General features: G+C 40.8%; 1 protein-coding gene across 6 annotated transcripts in view; it reads right to left on the bottom strand.

Annotated features, from left to right (window-relative positions):
* The window catches only part of ARHGAP26 (Rho GTPase activating protein 26), a 496,856-nt gene that overhangs the window by 188,451 nt on the left and 284,607 nt on the right, over positions 1–23,798 (bottom strand). For all 6 annotated transcript variants that reach the window (XM_061189774.1, XM_061189777.1, XM_061189778.1 and 3 more), the window contains exons 13-14: positions 12,627–12,692; positions 8,265–8,339 (exon numbers count right to left, since the gene is read on the bottom strand). In XM_061189774.1, coding sequence (XP_061045757.1) covers positions 8,265–8,339; positions 12,627–12,692 — 141 coding nt within the window. The remainder of the gene's footprint in view (positions 1–8,264; positions 8,340–12,626; positions 12,693–23,798) is intronic.

Below are 23,798 nucleotides of genomic sequence, written 5' to 3'. Positions count from 1 at the left end.
GAAAAGGACCTACAAAAACAAACCCAAAACAATTAAGAAAATGGTCATAGGAACATACATATCGATAATTACCTTAAATGTGAATGGATTAAATGCTCCAACCAAAAGACACAGGCTTGCTGAATGGATACAAAAACAAGACCCATATATATGCTGTCTACAAGAGAAGCACTTCAGACCTAGGGACACATACAGACTGAAAGTGAGGGGATGGAAAAAGATATTCCATGCAAATGGAAATCAAAAGAAAGCTGGAGTAGCTATACTCATATCAGATAAAATAGACTTTAAAATAAAGAATATTACAAAAGACAAGGAAGGACACTACATAACGATCAAGGGATCAATCCAAGAAGAAGATATAACAATTATAAATATATATGCACACAACATAGGAGCACCTCAATACATAAGGCAACTGCTAACAGCTATAAAAGAGGAAATTGACAGTAACACAATAATAGTGGGGGACTTTTAACACCTCACTTACACCAATGGACAGATCATCCAAAATGAAAATAAATAAGGAAACAGAAGCTTTAAATGACACAATAGACCAGATAGATTTAATTGATATTTATAGGACATTCCATCCAAAAACAGCAGATTACACGTTCTTCTCAAGTGCGCACGGAACATTCTCCAGGATAGATCACATCTTGGGTCACAAATCAAGCCTCAGTAAATTTAAGAAAATTGAAATCATATCAAGCACCTTTTCTGACCACAACGCTATGAGATTAGAAATGAATTACAGGGGAAAAAACGTAAAAAAGACAAACACATGGAGGCTAAACAATACGTTACTGAATAACCAAGAGATCACTGAAGAAATCAAAGAGGAAATCAAAAAATACCTAGAGACAAATGACAATGAAAACACAATGACCCAAAACCTATGGGATTCAGCAAAAGCAGTTCTAAGAGGGAACTTTATAGCTATACAAACCTACCTCAAGAAACAAGAAAAATCTCAAGTAAACAATCTAACCTTACACCTAAAGAAACTAGAGAAAGAAGAACAAACAAAACCCAAAGTTAGCAGAAGGAAAGAAATCATAAAGATCAGAGTAGAAATAAATGAAATAGAAACAAAGAGAACAATAGCAAAGATCAATAAAACTAAAAGCTGGTTCTTTGAGAAGATAAACAAAATTGATAAGCCATTAGCCAGACTCATCAAGAAAAAGAGGGAGAGGACTCAAATCAATGAAATCAGAAACGAAAAAGGAGAAGTTACAACAGACACCGCAGAAATACAAAGCATCCTAAGAGACTACTACAAGCAACTTTATGCCAATAAAATGGACAACCTGGAAGAAATGGACAAATTCTTAGAAAGCTATAACCTTCCAAGACTGAACCAGGAAGAAACAGAAAATATGAACAGACCAATCACAAGTAATGAAATTGAAACTGTGATTAAAATTCTTCCAACAAACAAAAGTCGAGGACCAGATGGCTTCACAGGTGAATTCTATCAAACATTTAGAGAAGAGCTAACACCCATCCTTCTCAAACTCTTCCAAAAAATTGCAGAGGAAGGAACACTCCCAAACTCATTTTATGAGGCCACCATCACCCTGATACCAAAACCAGACAAAGACACTACAAAAAAAGAAAATTACAGACCAATATCACTGATGAATATAGATGCAAAAATCCTCAACAAAATACTAGCAAACAGAATCCAACAACACATTAAAAGGATCATACACCACGATCAAGTGGGATTTATCCCAGGGATGCAAGGATTCTTCAATATATGCAAATCAATCAATGTGATACACCATATTAACAAATTGAAGAATAAAAACCATATGATCATCTCAATAGATGCAGAAAAAGCTTTTGACAAAATTCAACACCCATTTATGATAAAAACTCTCCAGAAAGTGGGCATAGAGGGAACCTACCTCAACATAATAAAGGCCATATATGACAAACCCACAGCAAACATCATTCTCAATGGTGAAAAACTGAAAGCATTTCCTCTAAGATCAGGAAGAAGACAAGGATGTCCACTCTTACTACTATTATTCAACATAGTTCTGGAAGTCCTAGCCACGGCAATCAGAGAAGAAAAAGAAATAAAAGGAATACAAATTGGAAAAGAAGAAGTAAAACTGTCACTGTTTGCAGATGACATGATACTATACATAGAGAATCCTAAAACTGCCACCAGAAAACTGCGAGAGCTAATTAATGAATATGGTAAAGTTGCAGGATACAAAATTAATGCACAGAAATCTCTTGCATTCCTATACACTAATGATGAAAAATCTGAAAGAGAAATTATGGAAACACTCCCATTTACCATTGCAACAAAAAGAATAAAATACCTAGGAATAAACCTACCTAGGGAGACAAAAGACCTGTATGCAGAAAACTATAAGACACTGATGAAAGAAATTAAAGATGATACCAACAGATGGAGAGATATACCATGTTCTTGGATTGGAAGAATCAACATTGTGAACATGACTATACTACCCAAAGCAATCTACAGATTCAATGCAATCCCTATCAAATTACCAATGGCATTTTTTACGGAGCTAGAACAAATCATCTTAAAATTTGTATGGAGACACAAAAGACCCCGAATAGCCAAAGCAGTCTTGAGGGAAAAAAACGGAGCTGGAGGAATCAGACTCCCTGACTTCAGACTATACTACAAAGCTACAGTAATCAAGACAATATGGTACTGGCACAAAAACAGAAACATAGATCAATGGAACAAGATAGAAAGCCCAGAGATAAACCCACGCACCTATGGTCAACTAATCTATGACAAAGGAGGCAAAGATATACAATGGAGAAAAGACAGTCTCTTCAATAAGTGGTGCTGGGAAAACTGGACAGCTACATGTAAAAGAATGAAATTAGAATACTCCCTAACACCATACACAAAAATAAACTCAAAATGGATTAGAGACCTAAATGTAAGACTGGACACTATAAAACTCTTAGAGGAAAACATAGGAAGAACACTCTTTGACATAAATCACAGCAAGATCTTTTTTGATCCACCTCCTAGAGTAATGGAAATAAAAACAAAAATAAACAAATGGGACCTAATGAAACTTCAAAGCTTTTGCACAGCAAAGGAAACCATAAACAAGACGAAGAGACAACCCTCAGAATGGGAGAAAATATTTGCAAACGAATCAACGGACAAAGGATTAATCTCCAAAATATATAAACAGCTCGTTCAGCTCAATATTAAAGAAACAAACACCCCAATCCAAAAATGGGCAGAAGACCTAAATAGACATTTCTCCAAAGAAGACATACAGATGGCCCAGAAGCACATGAAGAGATGCTCAACATCACTAATTATTAGAGAAATGCAAATCAAAACTACAATGAGGTATCACCTCACACCAGTTAGAATGGGCATCATCAGAAAATGTACAAACAACAAATGCTGGAGAGGGTGTGGAGAAAAGGGAACCCTCTTGCACTGTTGGTGGGAATGTAAATTGATACAGCCACTATGGAGAACAGTATGGAGGGTCCTTAAAAAACTAAAAATAGAATTACCATATGACCCAGCAATCCCACTACTGGGCATATACCCAGAGAAAACAGTAATTCAAAAAGACACATGCACCCGAATGTTCATTGTAGCACTATTTACAATAGCCAGGTCATGGAAGCAACCTAAATGCCCATCAACGGACGAATGGATAAAGAAGTTGTGGTACATATATACAATGGAATATTACTCAGCCATAAAAAGGAACGAAATTGAGTCATTTGTTGAGACGTGGATGGATCTAAAGACTGTCATACAGAGTGAAGTAAGTCAGAAAGAGAAAAACAAATATCGTATATTAACGCATGTATGTGGAACCTAGAAAAATGGTACAGATGAGCCGGTTTGCAGGGCAGAAGTTGAGACACAGATGTAGAGAACGGACATATGGATACCAAGGGGGGAAAACTGCGGTGGGGTGGGGATGGTGGTGTGCGCTATTGGGCGATTGGGATTGACATGTATACACTGATGTGTATAAAATTGATGCCTAATAAGAACCTGCAGTATAAAAAAACAAACAAACAAAACAACTAATACTAAACTTTCATTGGGTTATTTGTATGGAAATATGTTAATATAAATGTTTCAGACATTACATGAAATTTCTAAAAATCTTATATGTTCTGGTGTAATGCTATAAGTCATAATCCTAGTTATTACTTTAAAATGTATATCTCAGAAATAACTAATTTTCTTGTCAACTGCATTATTATGAACTTTCGTCAAATCTTTAACTGTGGTCATTTTTAAGTCTTTTGTCATTTACAGACAGTTCTGGGTGTACTCTGATGCTTTTGCAAATATGTTCCTATAAAAGGGTTTCATCTTCAAGAAATTCATGGAAAAGACTCTGACAAGTACAGGTTTCTGGTAACTGACTGTACTGCTAAACTGAATGAATAAGCATTTTCAGAACTCTAATGAAAAACTGATGAACTCATAAAAGTGCTAACAAAAGATCAAGATGAAAATAAAAAATTAATTACATGGGACTGAGTGAACTGATGAGGATGAGTATAATTTTTGTGACTTTCTGTCTGAATTAAAAAAAAAAAAATCCCACAAGGACTCAGAGGCAAAGAACATAGAAATCAATTTTCACTGCAAAGTAAAGGAGCTGTTACAGTGGAGGATTACTGGACTGAATGTCAATATTATGACATAGTATGAATGTGTTTCATGTTTGGTAATTGCAATCATTGTTGCTTTTGTTGTGGTCATCCATGTACAATGCTTGGTGTCAGTCTATTTATCTCTTGTAAAAATAAAATACAGTGTGTGTGTGTGAAAAAAAAAAAAAAAAAGAGTACACAAAGCCAACTCCAAGTGATCAAAGGAAGCCTCTGGTTTTACTTAATTCTAACTCATATTTTCAGTAATAAAAATGCACTATTTCATTTCTGAGAGACTGACCAATAATCCAAATCTTAGTACCTGGTACATAATAGAGCATCCAGTGAATATAGAACCCAGAACAGGGAATGAATGGTTCACACTCAGCCCAGCCATGTCAAGGAGAGGCTTTGGAGTATAGGAGTCATATTTTTTTACACTCTTGGCTAACCCAGTATAGTACAAGTACCAAGAACTGATGAAGATGAGAGCATGTTCACAAAGGGGAAGGGAGACAGGGCTCTGCCTTCAAGTCTGGAGTTTCTCTGGCCTAATGGGTGATCCCTCAATTCCAAGATCTCATGTTTAACTTAATTGATCCCTCAATTAAGATCTCATGTTTAACTATCTCATGTTTAACTTAATTGTTCCCTCAATTAAGATCTCATGTTTAACTATCTCATGTTTAACTTAGTTGATAGTAAGAATCCCAGATACCATTCTCAACACTTTTGATTAGATCTTGCACTGTGGTCATCTCTCAGCCCTGGTTGAACCTCAGTTTGGGATCCAGTCTATCTGTAATGTCCTCCTGGCAGAGACAGCTGGCCTTGTGACTTTTTAGCTGCTGGTTTTTATTTCTCATGACATTTCTCAGATGGTCATGATTATTTTGTCTGTCCCTAGGAAAACTGAGGAAGAGAACAGGACAAATATCTTGTTCAAAGGTCACTAAGGGAAGTGATAAAAACAAGATCTTTTCATACCACTCTTTGCTTAGCACAAATGAGCTAAGATGGTTCTTTTTTAAATTAGCAAACCCATCTAAAATGTCGTATTTCTTTTCATTAGTGTCACCTTACATAATCATCTGCTGCCTCTGAAATCTCTCTGCCCCTTCGACTCCCCTGTATCTAGTTGGTTACAAAGTCCCATTGATTCTCTTTCTCCAGTCATTTTGAGCCTGTCCTTTTTTCCTACCTCAGAGCAGCTATCTGGTTCAGCCATTGATCAGGTATGCTCTGCCTAATCTATCCCAACTGTCTTCTTCCTCCATGTGATTCCATGATCAGATGTGTGCTCCACATTGCTGCCAGAATTATCCTCCTAAAACTAGCATCTGATAGAGTTACACTTATGTTGGACATACTTTTTAAAAAAAATCACCCAGTAGCATTATTTCAGAAAAGCACTCCTCCATCATTCTATTAATAATCCTGCTCAGTCCCCAGGGTTCTATGGACTAACCCCTCACACACCCTACTCGCCCCACCACCACCAACCTCCTAGAGGTGGCATGGGATCACCAGAGACGGGCACAGGATCCAGGCCATAGGGATCAATCTTCTGTACGTCATGTGATTGGCCTGAGACTGTGAAATGAATCATGTGAATGGCCCCCATGTGGACCAATCAAAATCCGCCCTGGGACCTTCTGTCAAAACCGTCAAGAAAGACACTCTCCTTTCAGTGATACAAGCTTCAAGGACCACTGAGGCTGGATTATCTGGGACCTTCCCACAGAGAATATAGTCAATATGAAGACAAGTAGAGCTTACAAATAATGAGAAGCCAGAAGAAAGGAGTGGGAAAGCCTCCAACAAATGTGGAGTCACCAGACCTTGCCATGCTTCTGCCATCTTGGACTCACCAGTAATGTAAACAAATAAATGACTATTCTGAATTGTCTTCTTGACACTTTTGTGTAAAAAGAGTACTAACACATACAACTCCACTACTTTGAAAGTTTAATACCATCTTACTTCCTACAGAGAAAAAAAAAACCCAAACTCCTTAGCACAATATTCAAGTTCCTCAACCAAAGGGGCCATTTCAGCTTTTCAGCTTTCACTCTCCTGTTCCAGCCTCAAGTACTTTCAAATATTATAAAATAATACTACTACTAGTGAGATCAATACTCTTGGTTCATGACATGTCCTGAATCTGAATTATTCTTCTGTTCTCTCCTTCACTACTCCATCTTCTAGATCCAGCTCCCACTGGGTGCCAGCATCGTATTTTACATTACAGCTTTCACACACATGCATAACTCCCCCTACCTGGATACTCTGCAAACAAAGAATGACTCTTTCTAAAGTTTCATCTCTAGCACCTGACAATCTGCTTCAGAGAGCAGACACTCCACAAATGTTTGCAGCTCTGATTGGAAATGAAAGACTGAGGATTGATACCTGTTAGACTCTTCATTCTTTCTTACATTAGAACTTTTCAAAAATTAACCATATCACCGTACAACGCAGCAACTGCACTCTTGGGCATTTATTCCACAGAAACAAATTAATCTTCATACAAAAACCTGTACACAGTGTTTACAGCAGCATTATTCACCCCCAGACTAGAAATAACCCAGCTGTCCTTCAAAGGGTGAATGGCTAAACAAACCGATCTCACTGCAACTACCATACATGAGACTTTTGCTTACAAGAGGCGAGTAGCTCTCTCGAAAAGATAGTTTTTCTGATCAACATGAGAGATGAGATTTCTATACATATAAAAATTATTTTCAGAAACTGGGATGGCAAAAAAAAAAAAAATGACAAATACTAACAAAGAGAAGTGTCCTAGCCCAAAACACTGAGTGGGGACCCTGAGCGACAGTCTATCTCTTAACAGTGCACAGCTAGGCTTCCATGGGGATGAGTAACAGCCACAGTTCTGTGAAATCTGATCTGTTTGCCATTTAGATCCACGTGACTCACTGAGTCTGCATTCATATCTAAAAATACAGGAAATCTGCATTCATATCTAAAAATACAGGAAATCTGCAGCCTAAGCAAATTTGGCTCATCGGCTCATGGGTTTTTGATTCAAATGCTGCACATTTAGAGATAGTGGTTTTATATTTATACCAGCCAGCTGCAAAGGAGCTTCTGCTGCTCAAATGACAGAGACTAAGTGGAAATCTAGAAGCAAAGAGGATCAGAAGACTTATCTGCTTCTACACATTTTATCTGGGAGTCATGGGATGACACCTCCTCAGTCACTGGGAACATGAGATCTGAGGTCCTCTTCAGGCTAGAAGGATGAGCTTCCTTGGGCAATGGGTGTGCCCCATGAAATGCTGGTCTCCAGAGGACAGAGGGAGTCATGAGCTATTAAAGACAGAGTAGGGTGTGGTGGTCACATGAGTGGTGGAGCGCTACTTGGACTGGTGGCAACCAAGTCCACAGAGAGGGTGTGGCGCCTTGGACCGGCCATTTTTTGTTTTGTCCAATTCCACTCAATGTCTCTTCCAGTAATGCCTGTGGCCATGACCGCTGGTGAGTGGGTCAGTTGATTTCTGGGATTTACCTCTTGGACACCCAGATTCCTTCTCAAGAGGCTCCCCCTTCAACCATTGGGAACTGCCTGGCAGAGCCACTGCACTCACCCATCAGGATACTCAGCAGCTTCTGCACTCTGGAATTGACCCCCACGATTCGGTAGAGCCCTTGCTCATTGATCCCTGAGAAGAGAAACAGTGATGATTTAATTAGAGGCACGTCAGAACACAAGTCAGGCCAACCCAGCCAAATGTACTTTTTTCATTTTCTCGGGCCTTCTAAAAGCTGCTCTAATTAAAGTCCCCTGTCACTCAGCTCTGCTCTTAGCGAAGGAGTGGGATTTGGTACAACTGTCTAGGATTTCATGGATGTGCTACACACTTCAGCCCTCATATTAGTTCAGTCATCAGAGGGGCAGGAAACCTCCCACTTCTCTTGCCAAGGCAGCATCTGAAGAGTTTTTTGAAAGATGCGAAATATATACTTTTAAATATGTCATATTTAACCAGTTTTTTAATTTAAAAAGACAAAAATGAAATGATAAAAAAAAATTTCATACTACAGAAAAGGATGAACACTTTACAAATTACTTTCACATAGAGAAGGCAAATATTGAGGTGTTGGGGCATTTTTAATTTTGGACAATACTATTAGCCAAAACTGAGAAATTAGAAAATCCATTCATTTGTGGTACAAATATTCTTCATAAAGAAAAAAGAGGATCACCTTTCTTGAACCCAAAAAAACATTCAAATGGACTAAAAGGGGTTTACCTTCAAACAACCAAACAAAGAACCAAAACTAACCCGCCTCAGTACTTTGTTCATTTAACTGCAAGGATTAGATCATCACTGTATCATTTACATTCAGACCAAGTGATGTGAAATGACTTTTCTCCTGCTGGTCCTAAGCTCATCATATCTGACACCTCTCAACTAACTGGTCTCTTGCTGCCTCTTATTCCCCTGATGTGCATTCTCCACCCAGTACCCAAAATGAGCTTCTCAAAGTGTCAATCAGTTCAAACCATCTCTTTTCTTAAAAACCTTCCAATGGGTTCCCATTGCATCTGGATCACAATCAAAACTTACCATGGCCTGTAAGGCCCTACATGGTTGAGCACAGGCCCACCTCTGACTGCTTTATCAACCACCTTCATACTGCTCCAGCAGCAATGGCCTTCCTGTTACTCCAATATACAAAGCTCATGCCTCCAAACCTCAGCCTCTGCACAAGATTCCCTCTACCTTAACACTCTTCTCCCAGATCTTTTCATCAGTCAGGTCTCAGCTTACATGCAACCTCTTCAATAGAAAGCATCCCAATGACCAACACTACTGGCCACTGCCTTACCCAGTTTTCTTTTCTTTATAGTAGTTAACAGTATCTGAAATCATCTTTCTTATTTGGTTTCTTGTTTGTCTTCCCCCACAACTACCATGTAAGCTTTAAGTACAGTGATTCTGTCTTCTTTACCATTATATCCCCAGCACCTAGATCAGTCTACAATACAGGACAGATTGAATAAAACATTCATCAGTTTGGGGCCAAAACAAAATTTCCTGGAAAAAACTTGGGAAAAGGCTGATTCTGCAGTGTCTTCAACAAGACCTCTACAAAAGTGGAACTGATAAACAAAAGGAAGTGGTCTGGAATGAGAGGATTTTACAGCTCAAATGGATTGTAAAAGCATGTACATCAGGACTTCCTTGGTGGTCCAGTGGTAAAGAATCTGCCTTCCAATGCAGGGGATGTGGGTTCGATCCCTGGTAGGGGAACTAAGATCCCGCATGTGGCGGGGCAACTAAGCCCTCGCGCCACAACTACTGAGCTCACGCACCTCAACAAGAGAGTCCACGTGCCGCAAACTACAGAGCCCATGCACCCTGGAGACTGGGCACCACAACTAGAGAGAGAACCCACATGCCACAACTAGAGAGAAGCCCACGCACTGCAACTAGAGAGAAGTCTGCGTGCTGCAACGAAGACCCGATGCAGCTAAAAAAAAAAAAAAAAAGCATGTACATCATCCTGCCTGCTTCACTGGCTAGGAGACCCTGGGTCTCCTAAGGGATGGGCCCCAAGTTACTGAGTAGCAGAACCATTATTCAGTCATGTGGTGGCTTGAAGGGCTTATCCTTTCTGAAACATCTCTACTTCTTTTGTCCTTGTGCTTTCCTGGAGCTTGACACACTCCCAGCTCCTGCTGGATGATTAACGGACCTCAGAGAGTATGGGAAGTCTGTTCACCTCTGGTCACCACCAATATGTGTGTACATACACGTACTGCAGTAGGGAGACAACCCACTTCCTTCCAAGCATTTATGCAAAAATGGCATTTAACACACACCGTCCTTGATTCCTCTTTGTGCTAAATGAAAACTTCTCTAGCTGTTAAAATACATCATGTTCATCCTCATTTTAGAGGGGGAGGGGACGAGGAGGCAGAGGCTAAGAGGCCAGACCAACTGGTGACCCTCTTCTTCCTCTACTGTTTATTGCACATGTTTTCTGGTTTTATATCAGAAAAAGTCATCCTCCTGAGCTATGGGTTTGCATTTATCACACAGATTCTGTGAAGGATTTTAAATGATTAGGTGGCCCTCTTGGTGGTGGTGGCTGAAAACTGAGAGACAAAGTGGTCGGCCCACCTCCAGCATGTACACGAACTTCATTGTAGAGGGGAGGGGACTCCTGTTTTGAACTCATTTTTGGCTCCATTTTTATGCCTTTACCTTTGTTAACCCTGTACCTCTGATTTCTCATTCTTTTCTTTTAAAATGATGAGCAAAAATCAAATGGCTGCTGAAAAATTACCTTAGTAATACACACTTTAAAAAAAAGTAGAAACTGCAGTTATGGAAAACAGACAAATCCATGGAAGATAGTGAAAAACAGCAGAGACACCCACTGACAACCTGTGCAGGTATGATCTCTCCCCTCCCCACTATCCCCAGAACCAGTTCAGAGTGGGCAGGCTCTTTCATAACTTGCATTTTTCACTTAATATATAATAACGAAAATCTTGGGTTTCAATAAATGTATTTCCACTGCATTTTTAGTGATTCAGTGTTTCACTGCATGCATGTAGCACACTGTTGATTTAACCAATTTTTGAGACATTTGGCCAGTTTCTGATTTTTTTACCTTAACACCATTGTATAAACATCTTTGTGGCTCAAGTTGGCCCATGACCTTATTTCCTCAAGATCAGTTCCCAGAAATCTCGCCTACTACTTTACATTCTCTGCCTATATTTTACATATCTTTGCAAGCTACCTTAACTCTTCATTGAAGGAAGGTATAGCAGAAATAAAGAAACATCTAAAAGGATGCTAGCACACATTAAAATAATTACCTTGGAAAGAATACTTTTTGACTAGATACCTAGGAATAGAACTTATAAGGGTATTTTTTTTTTTCTTCCCCTCTACTCAGTGCTTCATAGCCTTTATAAACATGCTTATATTTCTGAACTGGCATATTTCTGTTTTAAAAGACAGAACTTCCTCAAACAAATAAAAAGGGCTGGAGGGTTGAGAGGCTGTAGAATAAATAAGATTCCCATCTTTGACAATGGTTCAAATCAAATCCAGTGGAAAGATAGTGATCAGCTTTTCTCTGCGTACAACAGACAGTGCATTCAAAGCTCGAAACTGCCGGAACTGAGGAATCCCCTCTGCGGCGATCTTTGCGGAGGGGATGGAGATCACGGGGATGAACCAGCTTCCCTGACCTCAAAGCGCTGTTCCTATGGACCCAGGAAAGGTCAATGTTTGACAGGCAGGGCCTGACTGCAGCACCACGGCAGGAAAACAGGGGCCTGACCCCTTCTCCCTACTCAGTGCCCAGGGCAGGGTTCCTAACCTGGGGTCTACAGACCCCAAGAGGCCCACTAGAGAATTCAGGGTGTCTATCAACTTCCATAGGAAAACAACCACACCTTTATTTCCACTAACCTATAAGTGAAATTAAACATTTCCTTCCACTGCAATATAAGCAACAAATCACAGCATTAGCAGTACCTGCAACTTGGTCAGAAACCACAGATATTTTCTGAACACGTTACAGTTGTTACAGACACCCTGAACTATCACTATTTCTGAATTATGCTAGTTATCAGACCCACCGCTGTAACTGAAAGTGTTAACAAAGAAACACATACATTATTATATCACAACCATGGTTTTAGTATTTTAACTGAATTTCAGTAACTGGATTCCTTATAATCCTATGTATTTGATATGCATGCATTTAAAACAATCTTCTGATCAGCCGAAGAGGTTGACGACTAAATCAGCTGAGAGTCCCTGCGCTTCAGAGCAACAGGACTTGTGGAAACACACCGCCAATGGCATTTGGAGAGTTAATGAGTCACTTGAAATTGGGAACCAGCAGGTAGCAGGTCTGCCACCTCACCAGATGCGTAACCTTCACTGAGAACAATGCCATCTGTTGAACTACTTTACCTCTGGTTTCCACAGCGTGGATGCATTTCCTGATGATGCTGAAGCCAATGCTGTCCAACTGTGCAGCTGAAAGAGGAAGAAAGGGGCAGTCAAGTTGCTAGCCATGCACACCAACCCCGGAACAGTGCTTGACCAACCCAGAATGACTCAGTCCCATGGTGCGGCCATGTAGCCTTTTCATTTTTTCCACTGAAAGTACAGGAATGATTCAAAATGTAAAATTGCTGGCATTCATGGAGAGCTTACCATATGCCAGGTACAGTGCTAAGTACCATTTTGCACATACTATCTCATTTAATTTTCATGGTAACTCTCTGCAAGGTTATCCTCTATTTACAGCTGACGAAACTGCAGCACAGAGTGATGAGCACTTTACTAAAGGAGTAACTAAGCAAACTTTAACTTGTTTTGTTATTATCAGGAGCTGTAGGACTAACTGCTTGTTGGTCTCCTTCAAAAAGCATAAAGTAAATGCTCAATAAATGTCAGGTAAGTGCTCCACAGAGCTCACCTTGTTTAATCCTAGCAAGTCCTCTAGGTTGGTACTATCATGAGTCCCAAATTACACATGAAGAAACTGAGATTTGGCAAAGCTAAATATCTTGACCAAAGTTGCAGAGTTAATATGTGGGAGACTCGCTCTAGAGCCTGTATAACCTTAACTGCCTTAAAAGTGACTGAAAAATAAAATAAAAGTAAACATTAAAAAAAAAAAAGTGACTCTGAGTTAAAGAGAGGAATAAAATTCTGCTCAGATGACTAGAAAAAAGGAAAAGTGACCAGGAGGAAAATTAAAACAGCCAAGGACAAAGAAGCTATGTAAGGAAAAAGCAATAAGGCAGAAGAGCCATCCTCTGTGTGGTAAATCAGCAGGTGGTGACAGGGTTCTCCATCTGCTCCAAAACCCCCCAATGTCACTAAGAAAATAAATGACAAATAGCAGCAACTTTTTCCACAGCATAGAACCAACTGCCAACCTGGCAACAGGGCTGGAAACCCACCAAAATTCATCCCCATGCTTTGGTTACCCAATGATTAGATGTGGGTGGTAATCTTTAAGAATGGGTTCATCTTTGACCTCCTTAGGACATCAGGACAAGACATTCTACAAACCAGTGTTCCGAGTGGAAAAGGGAATGGCAGAAAGGAGGAAGGTGAGTATTTATAAACATTTGTCATCATCCCAGGGCAAGAAATAAACTTGTAAAATATGAGAACTGAGCTGAACTTGAACTCAGCTTGGATCTAACCCAAATGGAATCTCTCCAGTTCTTAATATATATGGGTGAATGTAGGTCCAGTGAAGAAAAAAATCCTTTAAAAAAATAACTGAAAATTCCCCAAATCAAATTAAAAAGGAATTCTAATTTCCCCACACTTCTCTTCCCAAAGAGAATCCAGCTCTTGCTCTTACATGTGTACTTATCACTTGGTGGTACTTATTAATAAATATACTTGGCCTCTAGGATAGTAAGTAAAGTACCAGAAAAGGAGGAAAACTATGTTCTTCTTCCTGGAGACCACCTGCTATACAAACCATTGTTCTTATTCCCTTAACGCTATGAGGAGCCTACTAACTCAATCCCTTGCTTCTTCTAGTATGAACCAAGTGTTTACTCTGCAAATTGTGTTGTATCAAGCTTTCTGACTCAGATCGATATCATTCTTCCAAATGAAACTCAACTCATACCATAGACTTTTCACAAATTTTATAACAAACTGTAATACACAGTCTAAATATCTGTTGGAATCTAGGCAAGATTTTTTAAAAATAACAACCTTATTGAGATATAATTCACATATTGTAAGGTTTACTCATTTAAAGCTTACAATTCATTAATTTCTAGTATATTTACAAATATATAGATCACCACTCTCCACATAACATTTGCATCATCCCTCATGAAAAACCTCATACATATTAGCAGTTAACTCCCTATTTCCCCCACTCCCTCAGCTCCTAGAAACCACAAATCTACCTTCTGTCTCTATAGACTCGCCTATTCTGGACATTTCATATAAATGCAACCATATGATACACTGTCTTTTGTATCTAGTTTCTTTCACTTAGTATAATGTTTTCCAGATTCCTCTATGTTGTAGCATTAATACACTTCATTCCTTTTTATGACTAAATAATATTCCATTGTTTGGATATACCCCCATTCCATTTACCCATTCATCAGCTGTTGGTTTCTGCTTTTTGCCTATTATGAATAATGCTACTAGGAACACCTGCGTACAAATCTTTGTGTGGACGTATATTTTCATTTCTCTTCAGTATGTACCCAGGAGTGGAAGTGCTAGGTTATATGGTAACTCTATGCTTAACTTTTTGAGGAAATGCCAAACCACTTTATAAAGCACTGGACCATTTTACATTCCCACCAGCAACATATGAAGGTTCCAATTTCTCTACATCCTTGCCAACATTTGTTATTGTCTTTTTTATTATTGCCATTCTGGTGCATGTGAAATGGTATCTCACTGTGGTTTTGACTTGCATTTCCCTAATGACTAATGATGTTGGGCACCTTTTCATGTGTAGGGGAGAATTTTCATTCCTTTATACAATAGTCAGAACAGAGCCTACTGGCAAGTATTTGTTAGAGGGGAAATTACTTTCTATACTTAAGGAGGTTCCCAAATGTCCATAATGTGGTTCAATAGTCAGTTGAAACCTTTTGGTTCTTCATTTGAGATGTGCTTAAGAGGATCCTTGCATAGGAATGATAGTCAAAGAAGTCTGGGAGATTAAGAACTGCAGTTGTGGACAGTGCTCTGGGGAGCTGCTGAGACAGATTCCAAATTTGGAAATTTTAAGAGTAGGTTTGTGAACATGGTCTTGTTCTAGGCATTGGTGAACTTCTGTTCTGGACAAAGAGCATTTTGCTTCCTTACCCTGTGAACATGGATAAAAGTTTTGAAAAATTGGAAATAACCTGGCAGCTGACAGTGATGACCCCCAGTGGCCAGAAGATATGTGCTCATAAAGCCACCAGTCCAACTAGCAGAAGAAATATGGACAAAGCTAGATATAACCCTGTAGAGACAAATCAGTCCTTGACCTTTTCTCATGGAACTGCGGGAAGCTGGATTCTTTTCTAGGTAAGTAACGGCTAATGGAAGAGAACACAATGGAACCTCCCAAGTATATCCAGAAAAAAACTAAATTCCACTAACCTACATTAACTACAATTATTTATTTTGGAAAATGGCAAAGCAACCCCCCGCCCCCCCCTACCAAATCTCTGAAAAAATGTTCCTTCTTTGGTTTTCCCAACATTAGAAGTTCTCCATTTTGTTTTACACCAGCAAACGCCTTTTCTTGAAATAAATCTTACACAGATGCTACACATAAAGGCCTTCCACATTACACATATAACAGTATTTATTAGTATATATTAGTTGTCTAAGTCCATATACATATAACAAATTCACATACTGCAAAGTCAAATGCTAAGAGCGCAAGGTAACTCTCTATTAGCCTCTAATGTGTTCAAGTTGCGTACTGATAATTATTGCAGTTTTATAAACAAAACTGTGTTAAGAAATGGAATTCATAGCAAACAACAGTTCCCAATAAGGAACTCATGAAATACAGTTTACCTATCATTATTCCAAATCTCTGAACTGGAACTGGTATAAATTATTACACTGCCCCCTGCACTGGCACTTCCCTGTATCTCTGTGTCTCTGGTACTCCCCCACCACACACACGCACGCACGCACGCACGCACACACGCACACATGCACACGCACGTACGCAGGTTTGACTGCTACTGTCATCAACCTGAGTTTCCTGCTGATGTTATGATTAGGTTACTAATGATGAACAACTGCTTTCTTATTTAACATGTACCGAGTACCACTGATGTGATAGGGACCACAGTGCATCCATAACCAGATCATTAGTCCTGATCTCTGTCCAGCAGGTACATAATCTAAGTTAATTGAGATCTCCTACTTGGAAAATCCAGTTTCCACTAAAAGGTTTAGAACACCATCACCACCGAGCAGAGTTTGCTAATGACAGAAAAAGTCTGAGCAGCCCGCCAGATGGAAGCGGCTGTCCTTAATCCCTTCAAGCAGGTGATTCAGCTCTTTTACTGAGCCCAGGCTCAGAAAAGGTCAGGGATTTATTTGCAATTGCTGTATCCTTATAATCTCCAGAAATAATCTCTCATTAAATATCTACTAGGTTTGCATTATTCCCTTAATTTGACTGGTGATGAATTGTTGCAGGGCCGGTGGCTTCCAGGCCTGACACCCACCATCTGGCAGTTAAGGCTTGGACCAGCTTACCTTCCTGCCTCACCCCCGAGTTCACCTCTGCCCAGGTTTACGCACACGGCAGGCCAAACAGTTGTCGTATAATGAATGTTCACAGAGCTCGCACCAAACACTCAGGCTGACACACCAAGTTAGAAAAGGGTCATCCTCTTAACTGTCATGTCAACTTTTGAAGCATTATTTGTCTGCTTTTAGAGAAAGGAAAGGGCCAGGGTCACACAAACCTATTTTCTCAAAGCTCTCTGGAGAACAGGAGGACATGAGACAGGTGGTTTGACTCTCAGCCAACCTGGAGAATATTAGGGCTGAAGTGGGAGGAGGATGCCTGGCAGACCATTGGGGCTTATGCTTATCATGCCCAGGGTATGAACTCTGAGAGGAAGGAGGCAGGTTAAATTCAGGAACTGACTGTTTTACTGCAATGGGCTTAAAACAACAACATACTGTAAAGTTCAGTCAAATTGTTTAAAAGAAGGAGGCTGGCAGGCCAGGTACAGACAGGATTTTAGCATAACCTTCAATGCCCTGTTCTGTAGCTTCTAGTACCTCACACTACCTCATCTGACACTGCCTGGCCTTTAAAAAAAAAACAAAACAAACAAAGAAAAAAAAACAAAAGAGGTATGTAGGTGATGGTAGAGGGTGAGAACTCCAATAAAATCATGAGCCTAACCCTCAGCACTCCCCTTCTTTCTTACCCCCCATATCCAAATTATCACCTCAATTTTACCTCCTACTGAGTCTCAATTTTATCTAGTTCTCTCTGCCTTCACCACACCTACCCTGGTCCTGGACCAGGTCCTGGTCATCTGCTACCAGGATGGTTGCAAGGCCCTCCTAACTGGTCTCTTCACACCTCCTCTGGCTCCCTCCAAGCTGCACTCCACCCCGCAGCCCCCATGACCTTGACAAAACCAGACCACATCACCTTTCTGCTTAAACACTCAGTGACACCCCACAGCTCTTGGGATGATAACCCAAGACCTTAACATGGCCCACACAGCCCTGCATGGTCTGGCCCCAGCCTCATCTCAGTCCCTCCCCCATGTCTCAGCATCCCAACCACACTGGCTTCCTCTCCAAGTATCCAACTAACCACGATTTCTCCTCAGCCTTTGCACTGTGGATTTCACCTGGGAGCCCCTTGGCCCAAATAACTCAGAATTCTCAGGTCTCCCCCATCAAGTATCATCTCCTCAAAAAAGCTTCTCTGACCCCTCCACCTAGATTAATGCCTCTATCATGCACTTGGATATAATGCCATCAACCTCTCCTTCAGAGTATACAGCACAATTACAGGTTTACCTTTATTAGTATAATCCTGGGAATTCCCTGGCAGTCCAGTGGTTTTAGAACTCCGTGCTTTCACTGCCAAGGGCTCAAGTTCAATCACTGGTTGGGGAACTAAGATCCCACAAGCTGCGTGGTATGGCATGAATGAATGAATAAATGGCATGATCCTGCAAAAAATGTCTGTCTACCAAACTAGATATGCATTCATAAAGGCAATGGTCCATGTATAACTTTACTTATTTATTTTATTCACTACTATATCTCTGTCTTTCACTGTCTCCTATAGTGCTAGAAATGAAGTGGAAGCCTGTAACTTTTCATTCGGTGTAATTTTTCATTTTGGATGCAAGGATTGGTAAATTGGTGACTGAATGGTAGGAAGAGTTGCTGAGGGGCAGTGTCTTAGAGTTAAAATTACCTTTCAAACTTCAACTGATGTAAACCCTATGAAAGTAGATGAGTTAAGTAAGCTTCTGGTCCTCAGCTATTCCATCTTTTGTGAGGATATAGAGGTTAAATAAAGAAATGAATGGCTTAATCTAACCACTTCCTTCCTTCCTGTATCAGTACAAAGAGGTATTACCACCAAGCAGTACAGCCCCAAGAATCAGTCCGAGAGAAGGGAAAAACAAAAGCTGTGCAAGCCAAGACATGGAATAGAAGAGATAAAACCAAGTTTAGGTTTCCTGGACACTTTTAGAAATCTTTTGCTTGCCCACTGAGGCATCACTATCACTGTGCTGCATGTGGTATGAAACCAGGCTGGCTACTTCTTTCACGTCATACTAACTGAGCCATCTAAACAGTCAGACAGGCCTGAGCATTGAGAAAGCTCTAGAAGACAAGAGCATTCCCCCCTAGAATTTTGTGCTACCCACTCTTCAGGTCCAGGAGCCCCTCTGCTAAAAATGACTGACCTGCTGTTGCCTATCTCCAAATCCTTAGTATTCACAACACCCAGAAACTAGGCAACAAGTGGCCAAATCACCAATTCTGAATAGAAGGGACCTTTCCATATCATAGGTTGACTGATGGACATATAGTCTGAAAAAAACGATGCTTTGGGATATGCCCAAAGTTACCCCATATGTGCATCCCAGGAATTCTAACAGACCTCAGACCTCTCCTTCTCAAAAGGAGAGGAGCTGACCTACCTGAATTAGGCGCAGCATGAATTAGATGGAAATACCACTTTGCTAAAGCTGGTATTCGACAAGTTTTTCCTAGTCTGAAAAACTTTCCCTAGGAAACTTATTCAACTTTCCTTTGATCAAAAAACCACCTTTCAAGTGTGTTTTATGGGAGTAATGGAATTTGCTGGAAATAAAAACAAGAGAACTGAGACGGAAAGGAAGTCACTGCTGCGCTTTTAACATGGATGGATACAGGAGGTTGTCTGGAGTTCCTGAGAGCGGCCCACCATTTTATGGACAGTTCCCGGGGCATGTTCTCACCACAGAAATTTACTCAATTTCCCTATGTGATTTGCTCTTTAAAGCTCGACCTGCCTCGCTCATTCTGAATTTAATCAATTTCAGCATCATTAAAAGCCATGAAGAAAAACACCCACATTGAATTGAATACAAAATTCCATCTGGAGAAGAGATTTCCAATTGGCTCACACACTCAGAGGGGCTCACACCCTTTCTCCTCAGCATGTGAAGCCCCAGAGTTGCCAGGGCTCCCTGGCTGTGGCCCCTGGGAAACCATCCTCATGAAGCTTCCAGTGGGCCCAGGAAAGGTGTGAGTTCTCTACTTTGGCAACTACCCAGAGCCAGCTTTTAATCCCAGATCAGCTCCCCAATCCTGTGTCCCATCCCACTCCACTGCCAACTGCCCTATACTCTGTTCCCCAGCTAGGTACTCAGGGAATACGAATGAACTTTAATATTAACTGAAGTCACACAGACAGAAGTGGTATGTACTGGAAAAAGAACAATGAGCTTTAAAGCCAGACAGACCTGGCTTAGAATCTTGTCTCTGCCACCTCTGGCTGGATATGATCTTAGGCAAGAAGCTTCACCTTCCTCACCTGTGTGGTGGGGATAACTAACCTAGGTGTTGCAAGGGTCAAATGAAATGCACAGCAACTGAGACTTACTTGATATTCAATAATGGTCATTACCAGTACTACAATATTAGGATGTAGTAACTACAGTACATCATAATATTTGAATCAAACTTTCCAGCTGATGAAAAACTCTTCATACCCAAGTTCATGTTAACCTTACAATAATCTCATGGGGTACCTATTAGTACTATTCTTACTAATAACTTCTTGCTGTGTTTCCACACAAATAAGTATGATGAAGGACAAAACATTACCGTTTATGGAATAAGTTAATAAATTATAGCTTTCTTGATTTTTCCAGTATATCTGTTAAGTTTTTATGATGAGAAAAGCCAGGCTCATGATGTTAAGTGGTACCAACAATGATGATGGCAGTAGTAACACTTACTGAGCACACAGTGTTGCTCTGGGCTAAGCACTTAATTGCATCATATCATCATCATCATCGCCATCCCTATTTTGTAGGCAGGAAACCTTGGCTCAAACAAGGCTAAGGAACTTCTATGTGATTATGGCGTTAGTGAGTGGTGGAACCAGGATTCTAACTCGGGCTGACTCCAGGGCTCATCCTCTTCTATTCCCTGCTCTTCCGCTGAAGTGCACATAATTAGTCAGAAAAGGACTGGGGCTGGGGTCACATTTTCTGGATATCTGCCCTTTCTACTCCAGTAGCAGTTCCCAAATCTAGCAGACCACAGACTCAGGGGCATGCTTGTTGCAATGCAGATTCTGGGTGCCCTCCCAGAGGCTATGCTTCAGTAGGTGTGAGAATCACACGGGATAACACTGTACTGTACACTGTACACCAAGCAATTAAAACTATTATCACTAAAGACAGATACAAATGATTACTGACTATTCATTAATGGGTAATATCTATTCCACAGTCCCCATCTGATAATAATGATTCACCAGTGCTATGTACCTCAAAATGTAATGTTGGCTTGTGCCATTGGGGTATATGAAATGATTCTAAGTAGTTCACAAATAAATATTTGCGATAGTTATACACTTATTTTAATAAGCATCATAAATTTATTGGTTTATCACACAAAGCATGATATGTTTTTAAAATAAATGTAGTCTAAAATGAGTGAATTGATTTTAAAAAATAGTAAGTAAATAATATTACAGGTGGCATATGTATATGTTAAAAAAATAATGAAGGCGACAAACAACACATTTGGGAACTACTGTCCTAACTTGTACCACACACCACCTTCAACTTAGCTGAAAGGACAAGATGGGAGGGTACCACATTCTACCAGCAAGCTGTCCTATTTCAATAGTCATCCTTGATTCCTTGCTGTCTTTCATACCCCATATCCAATCTGTTAGCCAGTCCCATCAGTAACAACTTACACCTAGAATCCAACTACTTCTCACCATCTGCATTGCTAATACCTTGGTCCAAGCCACCATCAACTTTTGCCTGGACTGCTCCAATGGCCTCTCAACTGCTTCTCCTTTTGCCCCCTACAGTTTATTCTCTGCCAGCAGCCAGAATCATCTTTTAAAAGTATACATTGGCTCATGTCACTCGCCTGATCACAACTCTCCAGGGACTTCTCATGACACTTACAACACCATCCTATCTCCTGACCACAGCCTCACATGGTCCAGCCTACCTGACCACGCTCCCTCTGGCCTCTGCCAATCCAGTCACAGGGGTCCTTCCTGATACTCTTTGAACACGGCTAGTTCATCCCCTCTGCCGCGGGGGACTTTGTACGTGCTGGCTCCTCTGCCAGCTCCTGACAGGCCACCCTCCCTCTGTTTGTTCAGGTTTCTCCTCACATGTCACCTCTTGGGGGAGGCCTCCTCTGCTCCTGGTGTCTAAAATAGCCACCCTTCAGGGGAGGGATGGACTGGGAGTTTGGGATGAGTAGATACAAACTATTATATATACAATGGATAAACAACAAGGTCCTACTGTATAGCACAGGGAACGATGTTCAATATCCTGGGATAAACCATAATGGAAAAGATTACAAAAAGAATGTATATATATGTATAACTGAGCCACTTTGCTGTACAGCAGAAATTAACACAACACTGTAAATCAAGTATACTTCAATTAAAAATAAATTAAAAATAAAATAAAATAGCCACCCTTCCCTTGTTACTCTCTATCCCTTTGCTCTTACTTCTTCATGGCCCTTCTCTCCACCTGGAAGCCTCCCTTTGTTTGCTTGCTTACTGTTTGCTGTCTGCTTCTCTCAACAAGGCAGATAAAGTCCCTGCCTGACAGCTTTACTGTAGCTTCGATACACATTTCCTGAATGAAGCAACAAATACAACCCACATTTTCACCAGCAGAGACACCAGAAATCAATAGGTAAAGAAGTCCTCACACTCTAGGAACATCCATGGGGAGCCGCTGGCTGAACACTGGTACCTTCTAGAGTTCAGGGGCTCTGAAGGGGGAAGCACAAGACCAACAGGACTGACGGGGACCTCATTCATCCCCCGGCCTCTACACATGAACGCCACCAATCAGAACTTCCTTCCCTAGCCAACCACATACACAGGAACCTATCTTCTTTTTCATGGTTTCTGGGGACACACATAAAGAAAAAATAAGCTGAGAGGGACTGAGAGTAAAGCAAGTAAAATAGGTAGCAGGAGAAGAGATGAAATCCCTGCCTGGCCTGGAATAAACCTGCCAGCTCTCAGCCTGAGTCAACAGAGGCTCGAAGACAGCTGTAAATTGTTCCAGTTCTCAGCCAGACACAGGCAGCCGAAGTGGCTGCGTCTGGGCTCTTGCACAGTACAGGCTGAGGCCTGCAGATCAGCTTGGAGGGGTGGGGTAGGGAGGACTGTTTCCTTGTGGGCTTTTACATCTGCAATCTCCTAGTCCCCCTTAAAATTCCTAATCAGGATAGCAGCAAAGGAGTACAGCTTCACACAAGCCTGGGTAACGTGAACCATCTTATTCAGGACCATTTGTCGCCTACCTGGGACTCTGGACATCCTGAGAACGAATTACAGTCCAGTGGCCTCAATTCCTTTCTGCCTTGAGGCCTGGGTGGCTGTGCACTGATTTCTCAACCAATAGAGATCACCGCCAGCTTTCCAAAGGTGGAAGTGTTTCAAGTGGAAAACCAATTGCCTCTGTCCAGCTAGATCCCTTTCCGGCCTCTACCTAACCGTCCTCCCATCTTATCTGCCCTAGGAACGGTTTAGCTATTTTTTGATCACAACAAACTCTGAGGCAATAAAAGGCAGGGAAAGAGATGCCATTCAGAATCTGAGGCCTAAGATTTGCACCTGGAGTCACCATGAAGTTGTATGACATGGGCATACATCACCTCTCTGACCCTTTTCCTCATCTCGAAGATCAGGCATGGTAGAAATCAAATAAAGCAATGTCTGTGAAGGCACTCTGAGGAACTCTAAAAGAAACTGTCCAGTGTCAGGCTTTTATAAAAATAGCCTCTGGTGGCTTTCTCTGTCTGGTCAGAGACCCAAGACAGATGTTTTCTGTGGTCTTGTTTGGTACCCTGTTCTTCCAT

Source organism: Eubalaena glacialis, chromosome 4 (assembly GCF_028564815.1).
Source record: "Eubalaena glacialis isolate mEubGla1 chromosome 4, mEubGla1.1.hap2.+ XY, whole genome shotgun sequence".
Classification (NCBI taxonomy): Eukaryota; Metazoa; Chordata; class Mammalia; order Artiodactyla; family Balaenidae; genus Eubalaena; species Eubalaena glacialis.
Note: the sequence above shows the minus strand (reverse complement) of the source record. Positions and strands in the feature narration are given on the sequence as shown.